The following is a 17,841-nucleotide window of genomic DNA, read 5'->3' on the forward strand; positions in this document are numbered from 1 at the left end:
TCTGAATTTCTGTTAGTTGTGTTGGTTAAAAAAAAAAAACAAAAAACATGTGAATAGTTAAAAAGCTTTTAAATCTTTACTATAGAAAAGATTTTTTTATCAATACAAAGAAGCTCTTCAGTTGTCTATTTCAACTTATTTTAATATTAGTAAATAAAAACGTAGCCATATCACCTTCCTTAGGACATAAGCTTTCACGGGTAACAAGCAGAACTAATGTTTAGGTAACAGTTTAACATCTTGAGGGTTCTTAATAAAATTTTAACTTCATTTAACATGAAATCTCTCTCCATAGTATGCACTCATGCCATTTGGATTACTAAGAGTTAATGTTTGGAGATGCTGTTCAATACCAATATAAAGTTCCCTTCTTTTCTGTTATAGGTTCGTCTCTGAAAATTTCCTTATAAATCTTTCAATCTGCTATCTGTATCACGTGAAGGCAAGTCCAGCAGTTAAAATCTGCCCAATCCATAGACACTATAAGATCTGATGAGGGAATTCCCTGGTGGTCTAGTGGTTAGGACTCGGCGCTTTCACTGCGGAGGCCCAGGTTCAACCCCTGGTTGGGGGACTAAAATCCCACAAGCCGCACAGTGTGGTCAAAAAAAAAAAACAAACAAAAAAAACTGATGAGTGAGGGAGAAGATCTGGAACAATTATTATACAGAAATATTTAAGCTCAATAAATATTTAAATAAATGAATGAATTTAACATTTATACCTGATTAAGTAAACGCAATAAACAGTAAAACTCTTGCATTATTCCTGTAAAAAAAAATCACAGAGTTCATAATGTTTACATCAAACCCTATGACCCATGCCCATTAAGAGATAAAGCAACTTTCTCTTATTTTCCAAAAGCCAGGACTTGGCATCATGGTGAGATGGGAAGCACATAAAATTTAGTAATTTTGAACACAGGCTCTGCTACTACTCACCATGTAGCTTTAGGCAACTTGCTGTCAACAGCCTCAGTTTGTTATCTCTAAAAAGGTAATAACAGGGACTTCCCTGGTGGCGCAGTGGTTAAGACTCCCCAGCTCCCAATGCAGAGGGCCCGGGCTCGATCCCTGGTCAGGGAACTAGATTCCACATGCATGCTGCAACTAAGAGCCAGCGAGCCACAACTAAGGAGCCCTCATGCCCCCACTTAGACCCAGCACAACCAAATAAATAAAATAAATATTTAAAAAAAACCCCACCATAACAGGGATTAAAAAAAAAAAAGGCAATAACACCCACTATCCCACAGAGTGGGGAGAGGATAAAATTGATTAACACTTCACTAAGCAGCCTCAGCCCTTAGCTCTCTTTACCACATGACCAATGTGCTAACTACTTTAAACTTCTGTCTCCCACATGCTCTCCACCTTCCTCTTATTCCTTTTAACTGTTCCTACTGCTTGCAATCTCCTTGTCTAGACCTCCCTTCAAGAATCAGTTGTGTCCTGTCCTCTGAGATACCAGTCCAGGGTCCCCTCTGGGCAATTTTATAATCCTCTCCAGAATTTGTTATCCAAAGCGGTTTCTTTTTGTTCTTATTAAACCATTAATCACAATATAATAAGTAAATGGTAGCTCTTATTTTTGAGTGTTGTATCACACACGTGTTAAGTGCTTTATGTTCATTTTCCCATTAATTCACAACCACCCTGTGAAGTAAGTAGTACTGTTATTCCCTTTATCAATGAGTAAAGTAAGGCTTAGAAAAGTTAAATAACTTGCCCAAAGTCACTCAAGTAATAATTAATACAAATTATCACTGCTCCTAATTAGTAATAATTAGTAGGACTGGGATTCAAAGCCAGGTGCATGGCTCCAAAGCCATTCTGCTGCCTGTGGTGGGGAACTTATACTTCCTTTGCCTTTGTAGCCTTAGGAAAAAAGTACACCTGGCATGAACATGTGTTTAGTGAATAAAAAAAAGGAAAAGAACAAGTCTGTACACTGAATTGCCTATTATGTGTAATTCACCTGGACGTGGAGGTACAAAATTATCCAACGAGATCTACACCCTCAAGGAGCCTATCTGGGAGAGAGACTAGTGAACAGGTGATTGCAATACAGTGTGGTACATGCTATTTCTATGGACAGGCTTCAGAGAAAACATAGGAGAGGGCACCTAAACTGGACGGGGAGGAGGAATATAGTCAAGAAAGATGTTAGGTTAAGTCTGAGTTTCTGCTTTTCCCTTCAAAACCAAAATTAAGTAGGATTTTACTAGACTCACATTCTAGTAGCTGGCATGGCAGGGATGAATGTACTTTTTTTAAAAACTGAAGTATAGTTGACTTACAATATTATATTAGTTTCAGGTGTACAACATAGTGATTTGATATTTTTATACATTACAAAAGTTTCACCACAACGTACATCTTTTTAAAATTAGTTTAGATTATGTCTACATTTATATTTCTATTTTATCTCAAATTACCTGTCTAGTTCAAATAAATCTCATCTTCTAAAAAACACATTTTAAAGGATGATCTGCTTTCTAACTATGTTCAATTTATATGATAGTACATCATATTTTTCTCTCCTCGCAAAGAAGGAGAAACAATAAAAAAAGTGACTGGTTCCGTAACTGGCTAGTATGAGAAGTGCTTGCAACAAAACCACGATCCATTTAGGACTTTAACTCAGAAGAAGAAGCGGCTACAACTTATCACACCTCAAGCAACTGCTCCAAAACCACTATCTATCCTCAAGAACATTTTACTCCTAAGCAAAAACCAAAACAAAACCAAAACAAAAAAACACAAACAAACAAAAAAAACTTTGAGGTTTTCCCCATATACGTTTCCTTCCTTTTTCCCCCGTCTAATTTAACCCTACAATAAAGATATACAATTTAGATAATGTATTCCCATTAGTTGTTCACTTACCAAACAATAGTTCATTCAAGTGGATACTTTCTGGGCTGTCATGGAAAACGCCAAAATAAAAAGCCTTATTAAATTCGAGTTAGATTATATCTGTCACTTCTTTCTTGTCCAAAACAATTACTATGGAAGAGAATATATTAAGCCTAGCACTGTCACTTATTACAATGTCGGTTGCAATAAAATTTTTTTTACCAGTTTTCTAGGTGGTTACTAATAGATTAAATGATTTCAACACTGTTCTAATCTGAATAAAGCAGATTTCCCCAAACATTATGGGACCAGTAAGGATGAAATAGTAAAATAATAAAATAAAGTAGAGGTGATAAGGAATGCACTTGTTTGCGTTTTGTGGGATTAATGAGACAACAGCAAAAACAAAAGCTTAATGGGATTAAAATCTAAGGGCAGCAAACACAATCAAGGAAGTGCAGCTTCGAACACACAATCACAAAACAGAACCTAACTTCTTTAACCTAGAGTTTGCAGAGAATCGGGTTCAAGTACAAAGTAGGTTAACCTTTTCTTTTTTTTTAATTGAAGTATAGTTGATTTACAATGTGTTATTTTCATCTGTACAGCACGATTCAGTTTATATATATATACACACACACACACACTTTTATATGTATTCTTTTTTTTTAAATTATTTATTTATTTATTTATTTATTTATGGCTGTGTTGGGTCTTCATTTCTGTGCGAGGGCTTTCTATAGTTGTGGCAAGTGGGGGCCACTCTTCATCGCGGTGCGCGGGCCTCTCACTATCGTGGCCTCTCTTGTTGCGGAGCACAGGCTCCAGACGCGCAGGCTCAGTAGTTGTGGCTCACGGACCTAGTTGCTCCGCGGCATGTGGGATCCTCCCAGACCAGGGCTCAAACCCGTGTCCCCTGCATTGGCAGGCAGATTCTCAACCACTGCGCCATCAGGGAAGCCCTTTATATGTATTCTTTTTCAGATTCTTTTCCCTCATAGGTTATTACAAAATATTGAGTATAATTCTCTGTGCTACACCGTAGGTCCTTGTTGAGGTTAACCTTACTTTCAACTTATCACCCTAATTATTTAGCAAAATGAAAAATAACCTAGTGGAAAAAAAAAATAACCCGGTGGACAAAGAGTTTCCATAAAACCTTTCTTATCTTCCCCTAGTAAATTCTCTCACTAAAAGGAAAAGATAAACAAATGGAACTTTTCTTGATAAGCCTTATCTTTAAGTTAGAGATTTTTTAAAATTCATGAATGCTTGCTAGGACAAGAGAGGGTCAACAGCAGTTTACAGCAAAGAACTGTGATGTGTTACTTGCTATAGGGGACAGTTAGAATCATGGAATCCAAAGGAATTGTAAGAGATTTTTATTCCCTTAACCTTTATTCACACACTAGAAGAGTTTTTGACAATTTATGAAAGTTACAGACTTAAAATATAAAGGGCTTCAAACTATGGCTGTATTTAATACCATAATATTAACTCTGATTTCAATGGCATGTTAAAAATTCAAAACCACAATTCCCCCCAGTAAATGTAACTATTACCATTTAGAGAAAATAATAGGGATAATCACATTCATCAAATTTATTAAACCTGAAGCTATGCTAGTCACCATAACGGCCTACTGTACTTTTGTTCTTTCATTAAAGAATTCTCAGACCATTCACTATTGAATTACTGTTTAACTGGTAAACTGAGGCAAAATACTGAATAACTTGAGAAGTCACAAGTGCAAAGTCCACTGTACAAAACTACTGAACCAGGCTCCCTGTTTATGTACTCTTCCAGATATAATTTAAACTGAGCAAAAGATGAATTCTAAATTCCGCATAAATTGCCTCTAACTGTGCCTTTCTTTTTGCTTGAAAACGCTTTTCATACATTGCCACCGATTCAGTTTCACCTGTAGGTAATGAACACAGAACTCATTGTGGGGAAAAACAAACCAGAATGTGAAAAAAGTAAGATAAGTTATCAGATATACAAGGGAGTGAAACAGTTGATTGAGAAGTACTTTAACCACAATACCTTTTCTCCATTCTTAAAAGAGGCATTTTGCATATTTTAGTTACTATTTCTTTCACGAAAACCCCCAATTTCCCAATGCGCCCACATTGAGTACTCACCTGATTCATGTGAATGCTGAATCCGGGCTTTTATTTCTGCTAAGCTGGGCGCCCCCTCTTGGGAGACCGATGCTGCTGCCCCCTCCTCTGTATCCTCTACCTTAGTCACGGTGAAGTGTGGCATTGCTGTAGTTAGGAACCTGTGCTCTCCCTGTATTTAAGCTTCCTTCCAGTCTACCTTCCCTGCCTACCTCTTCCTTGCGGTGCCCTTTCCGACTCTGATCACTGCCCACAGGAGACCTAGTCTGGGAATCGGGAAGTACTTTCAGCTCACGTGACCTACAGCCCCAAGGGAGTGGAACCTAGAAGACACGCCTTCCACAGTGTTTACCATTCACTTAAAAGGATTAAGCACTCCACCTCCTGCTTATTGTTATTAAACTCTAAGAATCCCAAGAACTGTTTAGGCTGCTTTCCCAGAGCTGCCAATGGCTGGAGAGTGGGCAGAATGCATGGAACTCCGCCCACTGTGTGCTCACCCTCTTGTTTCCTTAAGTTATTTGCACGCCAGGATCTCAACCTCTGCTCTCATATCTCACAGGAGAAAGAAGATTAGGGAACAGTTCATTTTGTAAACTTTTCTTTTTAAAGAAAGGCTTGCACTTACATCAATTTAGAAAATCAAACTATTTGTAAGCTTCTCTTGTTGCTTTATTTCAAAGCATACTGAAACTACTCATACAAATCAATAAAAGTTTTTTCTTATCTTTCAGATATGAACATTCACTTGGCAAGTATTTAATGAATATCTATATATTTTATACAAGATATAATTCTAGATGCTATAGTGTATACAAGGACATCCAAGAAGAGACATTAACTTTCCCGAAAGTCCAAGTTGTTTAAAAGAGCAAAATATTTTTAAAGGGAAGAGTTCAGAATTTTTTGTATTGTACAGTTTAAGCATTGTGTTTTAAAGAAAAAAAAAAAAAACCCAAGAAAATCCCTGATTGAGAGGTGTACAGTTCCTTCAGCACACACTTAAAATAACATACTTAACTTTATCAGATAACTGTGTTCTCAGTTGATAACTTTAACTACAGAGTATGAGGCCCTATCTCTGAACTTAGACAAGTGAGTTCAGTAACTTGAGCTCTGTGCTATTTTCCATGTTAATGATGTAATATGAGGGCTTTGTTGTTAGTAACACCTGACAAACAAGAGTGCACTAAATTTAAAGAAGAATGATGGTTTATAATCCTCATTTATTCCAATATATACCACTTCTAAAAGAGAATGAAGCCAATAGTTGTTAAAGACCTACTCTGTGCTCTGCATTGCACTAGAAACTTTCTGTTATGATCTCATTTAATCATCACAGAAACAGAAACATTAGGTTAGGAACTTGCCCAAAGTCACAGAGCTTGTAAATGGTGAAGCCCCACTTAAAAACCTCTAATACTCTTGTTGGTAGGCAGCATAGGAATTTCATAGAAAGAATACTCATGTACACTTACCTAATTTTATTTCATGGGCTCCTGTGTAACACTGGTTTGTAATCTTGGCTGCACCATTGGTATCACCTGGGGAGATTTTGGAACAACTAATGCCTGGGTCCCATCCCAGCTATTCTGATATAATTCCTCTGGAGTAGAATCTGGGCAATAGGACTTTTAAAAGTTCCCCCAGGTGGTTCTAACAGGCAGCCAAGGTTGAGAACTATCAATACTACAAGAGAAAGAGAAACGTTTGTCACTTGAGAAGCCTTTGAAACTGCTTTTTATCTCTGATAGAAACTAAGTCAGGTGTGGTAGTGCCCTTGGTGATTTTTCCTATTTACAACTCAGGGAGCTACCCTGCTGATTTACTCAAAGGAACTACCAAATTGTCAGAGTTCAACATTATATTCTAGGTTCCAAATTTATTAATACTTTAGTGCCATTGGATATTTCCAATGGGATCTTACTTTTCATATTTAATTTATTAAGAGAGTTGAACTGTGGCTAATCTTTTATAGTCAGTGGACAGAAACAATGACTTGTGTTTATAAATCTATGTACAGCTTGTACACATAAGCCTATGTACAAATGTTATCCTGTCACCTCTCCCCTCTACAAAAAACCCCCAAACTAAACAAGTAGGAATGTAACAAATTCCTGTTAAAACGATGAGTAATTTATTTACCAACTTGAGAGAGAACTAACTTACCAATAGTTCTCTCCTAGACTGGGCTGTAGATAACAGTGCAGGGGCATAAAAAATTCAAGGCAAGGTTAAAGTAGCATAGAAAACGTTGAGGGGGAAGTGGCAAAGAAGAGATGTGTAAGTGCTATATAGGAACAGAGGTTAGACAGAGAAGGTGGGATGTAAGAAACAGCTATTTAAAGTACAACAAACTACCACAATGAGGTATACCATTCCACAGCCACCATGATGGCTAAAACTGGTAAGACTGACAATTTTGGTGAGAATGTGGAATGAAAGGAACTTTCATACATTGTTACTGGAGTGTAAATTGGTTCACCCGCTTTGGAAAGGGGTCTGGTACTTTCCCCTATAATCCAACAATTGCACTCCTCGGTATTTACCCCCCTGAATGAAAATAGTATAAGAATGTTCATAGCAGTTTATTAACAATAGGCCAAAACTGGAAACCCAGGTGTATGTCCACAGGAGAATGGATAAATAAACTCTGATATATTCATACAAAGGGTTACTATTCAGCTATAAAAAGGAATGAACCAGTGTGATACCTACAACAAAACAGGTGAATCTCAGAAACGTTATGCGAGGTGAAAGAAGCCTTAAACAAGAGTACATAATACATGGAGCCACTAATAGGAGGTTTCAGAGCTGGCTAAAGTAATGTGGTGCAAAAGAAAAACAGGACAATGATTGCCTCTGGGGAATGGGAGTGGAGATGGGGCATGAGAGAACTTCGCAGAGTGATGGTAATATTCCACATCTTCATAGAGTTTAAAGTCCCACAGGTATATGCATTTGTCAAAATTCAGTCAATCTTCACTTAAAATTTGTGTATTTCATGGTATGAAAAGTTTAAATCAAAAGAAAAAGGCTGCAAACAGATACTGAATTCTAACTAACAATATGATTTTGAAGTATTTGGGAAAAATGAACTGATATCTGCAATTTGAACCTTGAAACCTTGAAATGCATATACTAAGATAAATGGATAGACATATGACAGGAAAAGTATAATAAAATACTAATGATAGATTCTGGGTGGTGAGTACACAAGTGTTCACTCTAAGTCTTTCAATCTTCTGTATTTTTGAAATTTTTCATAATAAAATGTTGAAAAAATACAATAAACTGACACCATTATGAAAATGAATAGGCAAGTCAAAGACTGGGAGAAAATAGTCATAAAACATATGCTTGACAAAGGACTTGTATTTTGAGTATATAAAAATCCCCTACAACTTAATAATAAAAAGACAACTCAACAGAAAATGAGCAAGGGCTTCCCTGGTGGCACAGAGGTTAAGAATCTGCCTGCCAATGCAGGGGACACAGGTCCGAGCCCTGGTCCAGGAAGATCCCACATGCCGTGGAGCAACTAAGCCCGTGCACCACAACTACTGAGCCTGCGATCTAGAGCCCGTGGGCCACAACTACTGAGCCCACGTGCCACAACTACTGAAGCCCGTGTGCCTAGAGCCCGTGCTCCACAACAAGAGAAGCCACCACAATAAGAAGCCTGCACACCGCAACGAGGAGTAGCCCCCGCTCGCCACAACTACAGAAAGCCTGTGTGCAGCAACGAAGACCCAACGCAGCCAAAAATAAATAAATTAAATAAATTAAAAAAAAAGAAATTGAGCAAAAGATTCAAACAGACAATTCACAAAGGAAGCTATACACATGGCTAATAGCATTTGAAAAACTGCTCAGTGGCCATAAAGGAAATGCAAATTAAAATCACAATTAAAACTGTTGGCAAGGGGCTTCCCTGGTGGTGCAGTGGTTAAGAATCTGCCAGCCAATGCAGGGGACATGGGCTCGAGCTCTGGTCCGGGAAGATCCCACATGCCGTGGAGCAACTAAGTCCATACACCATAACTACTGAGCCTGCGCTCTAGAGCCGGCGAGCCACAGCTACTGAGCCCACGTGCTACAACTACGGATAGAGCCCGTGCTCCGCAACAAGAGAAGCCACTGCAGTGAGAAGCCCGGGCACCGCAACAAAGAGTAGCCCTCGCTCACTGCAATTAGAGAAAAGCCCTGGCGCAGCAACAAAGACCCAACGCAGCCAAAAATAAATAAATAAAATAAATAAATCTATAAAAAAAAAAACTGTTGGCAAGGACGTAGAGCAAATGTTGATGGGAATGCTGGTGTGATGACTTTGGAAGAATGTCTGGCAGTTTTTTAATAAGTTTAAACATATACCTACCCTATGACCCAGCAATTCCTTTTCTAGGTATTTACCCAAGAGAAATAAAAGCTAAGTCCGCAAAAAAACTTTTGAACATGTATGTTTTTAGCAGCTTTATTCATAACAGCCCAAACAGGAAAGAGCCTAGGTATCCATCACAAGATAAACAACCTATAGTATATTCATACAATAGACTATTACCCAACAATAACCAGGAATGAACTACTGATACATTCAACAACATGGATGAATCTCAAAAACATTAGAAATTATACATCACACATTAATGATACGCATACTAAAGTGTTTAGGTGTGAAGCACATTGATGTCTGCAACTTACTTTGAAATGCTTCAAAAATGGATGCATAAATGGAAGGGATGAATATGTGATAAAACAAATATAGCATGGATCTCCCTGGTGGCGCAGTGGTTAAGACTTGGTGCTCCCAATGCAGGGGGCCTGGGTTTGATGATCCCTGGTCAGGCAACTAGATCCCACGTGCACGCCTCAACTAAGGAGCCCGCCGGCTGCAACTAAACTAAGACCCAGTGCAACCAAATAAATAAAATAAATAAATTTTTAAAAATGTGTTTTTTTTTTTTAAAAAACCAAATATAGCAAAATGTTAATTGCAGCATCTGGAGGATATGGATATGGGTGTTCATCATACAATCTTTCAACTTTTGTATATGTTTGAAACTTTTCATAAAAAAAAGTCAGAAAAAAATACAATGAAATGAATGAAGTTTACTGAAATCTAAAAAACTTTGGATCTGAGTATAAAACAAATCACTTATGGGTCAAATTTCATTTCACATAGAATTCAGGCAGCTGCATAAATGCTTTTCCTGATTCTAGAGTGTTGAATATTGTTTGAAATGAGAGTCATCATACAGGCTTGAAATATTTACACTTTCACATTAAAAAAAAAAAAAACCCAAGGAATTCCCTGGCGGTCCAGCAGTTGGGACTCTACACTTCCACTGCCAGGGGCCCAGGTTCCTGGGCTCCATCCCTGGTCGGGGAACTGAGATCCTGCACGGCATATGGCCAAAGAAACAAAAACAAAAACAAAAACAAAAAACCCCACCACCACAACAGCAATATCCATGGGAGAACAGACTTGTGCTTGCCAGTGGGGAGAGAGGGTGAGGGACGGGTGGATTGGGAGTTTGGGATTAGCAGATGCAAACTACTATATACAGAATGGATAAACAAGGTCCTACTGTGTAGCACAGGGAACTATTAATATATTCAATATCCTGTCATAAACCATAATGGAAAAGAATATGAAAAAGAATATATATATAACTGAATCACTTTGCTGTCCAGCAGAAATTAACACGACATTGTAAATCAGCTATACTTAAATAAAATAAATTTTTAAAAAAAATCTATGGTATTTTAAGCAGTAAGATATAAGGCCAGGCTAGGGCAAAAAGGGCATTTCTTATGGTATTACTTCCACAGTGCTTTATACATTAGGCTAAATATTATACATATTATATTTATTTTATTAGTTTCAGTAAAACACTTGTGACTATATTATGTCTATATTTTTAAAAAAGCATGTCCATTCTTTAAAAGAATGTGTCTACTTTGGGTAATATTTTGAAAGTACAATTTACCATTCTACACTATTCTATTATTAATTTTTTTAAATTTATTTATTTATTTATTTATGGCTGTGTTGGGTCTTTGTTTCTGTGTGAGGGCTTTCTCTAGTTGTGGCAAGTGGGGGCCACTCTTCATCGCGGTGTGCGGGCCTCTCACTATCTCGGCCTCTCTTGTTGTGGAGCACAGGCTCCAGATGCACAGGCTCCAGATGCACAGGCTCAGCAACTGTGGCTCACGGGCCTAGTCGCTCCGCGGCATGTGGGATCCTCCCAGACCAGGGCTTGAACCCGTGTCCCCTGCACTGGCAGGCAGACTCCCAACCACTGCGCCACCAGGGAAGCCCCTATTATTAATTTTTAATCATGGCTAACAATTCAATTTTTCATCATGGCTAACAATTCATGATAACCAGCATTTTATTTTATTCAACCCATTTATTAAAAAAATGAAGACAAATTAGATTCAGTGAAAAGACTGAAACAAGGGAAAGTCAGTGGGAAATTATTTTTGACATAAGGATTCTCTAACAGTTTTTAATATTTTGTTATATCCCATCACTAAAAACCATTCAATTTTAGAGCAAATCATATATGTATTTCCTCTTGCTTTGCAGAAACTGAGAACTGTATTGTACAAAAGCTATGCAAATTATCTAGAACCACACAATCTCATTGCAAATTATCTCTGGTAAAGGACTATTTTTCTCTAAATTTCCATTTCATTGCGGGCTAAAAATTTTGAAAAAAACCCCAATAATAATAATAAAAATTACTAGAAAATGAAAAATATACAAAACACAAATTCCAATTTTTATTATTAGATTCAATAGACATAAACTTGCTTTAACAAACTGCTATGCAAGTTTCTAAAAACTCTGAATTTCTGAACTCATCTCCTCACAGACATAATAAATAGCTCATGGTCCAGCACCGTCTGCATACAACACTCTGAATGGCTCTATTAGAGAATGATCTAAACATTCTGCTAGAAGAGAATGAGTAGTTCACTACCTAAATTTAGAGATATAGTTGGAGCCTGAAAAGTATACAGATTCTCATTATGTATATACAAATTTCCTATTTACCATACTCAGCAAAACCTTTTTCTCCTTCAGATACTGGGACAGTAAATACTAATTTAAAATATAAAATGATCACAAACTAAATTTTGCCTTACTATGTAGATAATTATAAAAAGAATTAAATGAATCAATTACTTTGATGAGGACCAACTATCATGGATAGTAAGGACTTAAAACTTCTAAATCTCAAAATTACATAAAATTGTCTATGAATAGATTTTTATAAAATGGCGTGAATGATGAATAATGTATTTTGGGACTAACAACTGAAAGATAGTAAATACATAAAAGACATTATTTTCTGATGGATTCATAATATTGTAGGGTAAGGATGACAAAGAGTTCTCCAAATCAAAACATCAGAAAAATCTATGCTTTACTGAGGCTGAAGGAATCATGCATTTATTCAATATATATTTGAGTGTTCACTATGTGCCAGGAAACAGGAATGCAATGGAGAACAAGACACTGCTCCTGCCCTCAAGGAGTTCGCAGTCTTGTTATCCAATTAACTACATAATAAAAGGCAATATAAAACAATATACTGTAATACAGTATAAGCATAGAATGAATCTTGAGAGCACACAGCACTACCTTGCCCAGTTACTTCTGCAGGGACCTAAAGTTGTGAGTCTTCACTAGAGGAAAGTATGTAGTAGGATAGTTGATGGCTAGCTAATTTGCTAGCTACGCCTTCCATTTTGGCTACTGATCCAAATACTAAAGAAGGCATTATCAAAAGCCTCTGAGTACTTAGAGCCCTCAGCTTCTACTGTTATCTTTTTCACAATATTTCAATTCCCTATATAAGACTGCTCATCTCAACGTCATTATACCCTAGGTATGATAGGACCCAAGAATCACCAACCAGAGGTAGCACTGCCAGCTACTAACACGTACTACTCAGTAACCCAGAATCGCATTTCTGATGTATGACATTTCATTCTTTTATTATGAAATACGCTATATGGGCTTCTAGTCAAGGCTACCAACAGTGTATAGAAAATAAAACTGATGTTAAGCACCATACTGTCAAAACTTAGGACATATTTCTAAAAACGTAAAGAAAGGAAAATGAAAACATAATTTGAAACAAAATTTCCTTGTTAATTTTCACCTCAGAGAACTTATAAGTTATTGCTTCCTTCCTCCCCTGAAACAAAACTCCATTTTAAAATAGATCTACTGAGACACGGGTCAAAATATGAATATTCATTAACTTTAGATGGACTAATGTAACTAAATCAGTAACTGTTCATGTAATTCAGCACTATTATACTGTCCTAGTTACCTGAGATCATTTGTGTAAAAGACAGTAAAATACACATTTTTAGGCCAGATTTCTTGCTAGGAACACAGAACCTTAAGTTATTCTGGAAACATGTCATTTTACTACTTTTTAAAAAAAACCATTTCCTTTCATGCTCCCAATCCCAGGCAAAATAATTGCAAAAATGTACCCAGAACATAAAGACTGCAGTTCCTTATGCTTGCTCTATTATACATTTGCAGCTGAATAAATGTTTCAACAGAGCCAACCACCATTAGCAGAGAAAGTGTAATGACAATAATACTGGTGTTAGAATCACAAACACTGGGTTGAAATCACTACTCTTCAATTTATTACTTGTATGACCCTGGGCAGGTTACTTAACCTTATCAGCTTCAGCTTTTTCCTGGAGAAGAAATCCACCTTAGCTCAGAAGAAAATGACTTTTTTTTTAAAAGAAAAAGTATCAGAACTGATGATTTTTCAGCAAAGGAAAGAATTAACCTCATCTAATAGGAAAGCCTGTTTTCTATTTCCTATTAATTCCTAAAATTTTATTTGGAAATTAGAACACTGCTGAATTAGAAAAAAATAAATCAAAAGCAGAATTTTTTACATGCACCTTGGGATGTAAATTAACTGTTGTGAAAATAAGTATTTCTGGATATAAAAAAACGAGCTTAAATATTAAAAGCAAATGCTCTCAAAATAAAGATAAATTTCAGCTGGATTCAATTATCATAGCTCCTCGAAGTGAAAATGTACATGTGTATACAAGAGTTTTAAACTTATTAGTGTTTTTCCTTTTTTAAATTAGCAATATGAAAAATGAATACCCTTACCCCAAAAGGAAAAACAGCCTTGTCTGGTAAAATGGAAGAAATTTAGGTGCCACTTTGCCAAAAATTAAAGCTATCTACCAAATGGTTCCAACTGTAAACAGATGAATGCTATCAACTGAATATCTTGCACGGATTTCTCAAGGCCATATGAAATGTAATAAGGCTTAGCAATGGAGTAAGCAGAAATACAAAGCAGAAGACTGAAACCCAGCTCTCAGTTAAAATAATAGGAAATTTTAAAAAGAAAAAAACAAAAAACAAAAACTAAAGTTAGGATTAAGACCTAAGTATACCTGCCATTTCCTAACAACTTAATACAGCTTTTGTTTTCTATTTCTGTCCTTTCCAAGTACAAAAACTTAAATTTTAAGGGGGAAAAAGAAAAAGCTTTAGCCCTTACATTTTTTCAGTTAAAACATCCAGCGGTAATTCCAAATTTTCAAGTTTTGCATAGCCTCTCAGATTGACTTATTAATTGTACAATATTGGCTTGATTCTGAAATCTTGTTAACTGTGAATTCCACCCGTGATTTAACAGTAGCTTAAAATTCTTCAAAAGTAAAATGCACTTGAATATCAGAAATGTTAAAAATATGACAAATGTACACCTTAGAACTGAGCAAATATGGTAGTAATATTTCCTGTTAATCAACTATTAAACTTCTGCAGTTAAAGCAAGGTGCTGTGTGTGTGTGTGGTATTGTATGTTCTGCAGTCTTGTGCTCTTATCTTTATACGTAATTGCAGGGATTCTACAAAGTACACCAAAGCATTAATAACAGGGTTTTAATGGGGAATATCTTCTTGGTTTTCCATTTACTTATAAAATTTCATTAAAATAATACATTGTTTTACACAATCACAAAATAAAATACTTTCATAATTCCTACAATACAGCTCTCCAAATTTTCATACCTACTGCTAAGAAACACATCCCCAAGAACTTAAACACATAAAATCTGCACTATTGAGTCAACAAGCCCACGAGGTGCAGCTGTGCAGATTACATCAGGCCAAAAGGGCAAGGGGGTTGGGGGGACTGAAATCCAGTTTGCCCTTCTCCAGTGAAGCTTGCAAGGGGTGCCAGTTTAGGTCTGGCTAGTCCAGAAGTATTTATTACGCAGAGGAGGCAAAAAGAGCACCACGATTCAAAAGTTTACAGCAAAATATCGTCCTTCTAGGTCAGTACAAATTGCCTTAAACGTCAGCATTAGAAACATTCCCCTTATTCTAAGAGCCTTAACATTAGAAAAGCATGACTTTTATAAGATTCTTAGGTACCCAGGAGTGTCCTCTTCCTTCTTTTCCATTCCAGTACAGGTAATATCAAAGCAAAGTTTATGAGAATCTGGAATCAAGAAACATGCCTCTGACAGGAAAAGAATGAGGCCTCTCATGGAAAGAATTAGTGAGGATATAGAAGAGACCACCCAAGATAAAAGACAAGAAGTTGAAGCAATCACTCTTCCAATCACTAATATTTAATCAAACATCTAGAGTATTCTAGAACAGACTCTATAAAAGAAGGTCCTTTCTATTAAAGTAGCTTTCTGGGGCTTCCCTGGTGGCACAGTGGTTAAGCATCTGCCTGCCAATGCAGGGAACACAGGTTCGAGCCCCGGTCCGGGAAGATCCCACATGCTGCAGAGCAACTAAGCCTGTGCGCCACAACTACTGAGCGTGTGCTCTAGAGCCCGCGAGCCACAACTACTGAGCCCACATGCCACAACTGCTGAAGCCCACGCGCCTAGAGCCCGTGCTCTGCAACAAGAGAAGCCACCGCAATGAGAAGCCTGCAACGAAGAGTAGCCCCTGCTCACCGCAACTAGTGAAAGCCAGCATGCAGCAACAAAGACCCAATGCAGCCAAAAATAAATAAATAAATAAAGTAGCTTTCTGGATTGCAGTCCAACCGTTCAAAAGCTTGTATTACAGGTATTTTCAAATATACACAAAATCAGAGAAAACACTAAAATGAATCCTCATTAATCCAATTCAACAAATTATAAATGTTTGCCAATCTTATCTATCTCTCCTCAACTGTTTTGTGGCGTGGGGGGAGGGAAGGTGGAGTACACTTTGTTTCACCTGCAAATATGTCAATATGTATCTCTACAGATAAGGGCTTTATATTACCACAATGTCATAAATATACCTAAGAAAATTCACAATAATTCCTTAATATTTTTTAACACCAAGTACGTGGTCAAATTTCCCTGATTTTCTCAAAAGTGGCTTTTTACAGTTGTTTTGTTCACATCTGGATCCAAAGAAAGTCCACACATTGCATTTGGTTGACAGCTTTTTATCTGTAACAGCTCCCCCCCACCCCTTTGCTCTCTCCTCCTCCACTCCATGCCATTTATTTGTTGAAAATTCTAGTTATTCAATAAAATTTCCCACATTCTGGATTTAGCTGATTGCTACTTGTGGTGTAAAGTAGTATATTGCAAAGTTTAATCATTGGCTTTGCAGTATGGAGGAGAGGGGGAAAAACAGATGTCGTCTGTAACCAAAACGTTTCACACAAGTGCTACTTGTCTTTAAAAAAAAAGTGGGCGATCTGCCTGCCAATGCAGGGGACACGGGTTCGAGCCCTGGTCTGGGAAGATCCCACATGCCGCGGAGCAACTAGGCCCGTGAGCCACAATTACTGAGCCTGCGCGTCTGGAGCCTGTGCTCCGCAACAAGAGAGGCCGCGATAGTGAGAGGCCCGCGCACCGCGATGAAGAGTGGCCCCCGCTTGCCGCAACTAGAGAAAGCCCTCGCACAGAAACGAAGACCCAACACAGCCAAAAATAAAAATATAAATAAATAAATAAATTAATTAATTTTTTAAAAAAGTGGGGGATGGAATCAAGCTTGAAAAAAAAAATCTATCAGAGGATGCTATCAGGAAAGCTAAGAAGGTGCCAAATCCATGTGTTTTTACAAAACTATCCATTTTACTATGTTACACAATGTTAGTTACAGCTCTCTGTTAGTGTGTCAAAGTGAAATGGTAGTATTCAATAACCATAAAATATGAAAGGTATATTTAAAAGAAAGGTAATAGTCACCTGCAATTGGCAATACAAGGTAATTCACTTATTTTTGTTTGGGGCAAAAAACTAGAATTTTTTTCCAAAAGTATAAAAAGATTGCTTGGCACGTTGAAACACGCTTTTATGAAAAATAAAAAGATAGCTTTGCAACATTATTCTGATTCTTAGTCAAACGTTATTTAACCCTAGCATGAGAGATTGATGTGACCTACGAATAACACACAGAATTGGTAGACCAGCAGAGTGGGCTAAACGTCCATGTGTAATATAACGGCACCAAGTGCAGATAAATACTCTGTAAGGCCTACTGGCATTTAAGGAAAAGCCTGCCGGGCCTTGTCCACTTGGTGAACGTCTGCTTACCCTTCGAAGCCCACCTCAGGTAGGAAAGTTCTTCCCATGCATGTAAGATTAATCCCTCTTCCCTTCTGAGCTATGGTCTCCAACTCTGGCTGAAGAGCTTTTAAATACTGTGGACAAAGAATGTTGCCTGCCATATCAGTGAACAAAGGATGTTGAGGCCATCAAGCCATCAGTCACCGCAGCCACCCCCAATGGTGCACCCTGAGGGGATTCAAGTTGATGTTTCGACTACTTGGTTTTTTTGCAAAAACTCCTATATATTCTGGCTCCTCCCTTACATC

At 37.3% G+C, this 17,841-nt stretch overlaps 1 protein-coding gene across 4 annotated transcripts in view; it reads right to left on the minus strand.

The window, feature by feature from the left end:
* Nucleotides 1-17,841, minus strand: part of SLC12A6 (solute carrier family 12 member 6) — an 89,007-nt gene that overhangs the window by 65,509 nt on the left and 5,657 nt on the right. The window contains exon 1 of one of the 4 annotated variants that reach the window (XM_007180457.2): nt 5,003-5,240. The exons of the other annotated variants lie outside the window; for them this stretch is intronic. Within the exon in view, the coding sequence (XP_007180519.1) occupies nt 5,003-5,126 (124 nt within the window). The 5' untranslated portion in view covers nt 5,127-5,240. Of the gene's footprint in view, nt 1-5,002; nt 5,241-17,841 lie in introns of those variants that run through there. 4 annotated transcript variants of the gene reach the window in all.

This window comes from Balaenoptera acutorostrata, chromosome 3, assembly GCF_949987535.1.
Source record: "Balaenoptera acutorostrata chromosome 3, mBalAcu1.1, whole genome shotgun sequence".
Lineage (NCBI taxonomy): Eukaryota > Metazoa > Chordata > Mammalia > Artiodactyla > Balaenopteridae > Balaenoptera > Balaenoptera acutorostrata.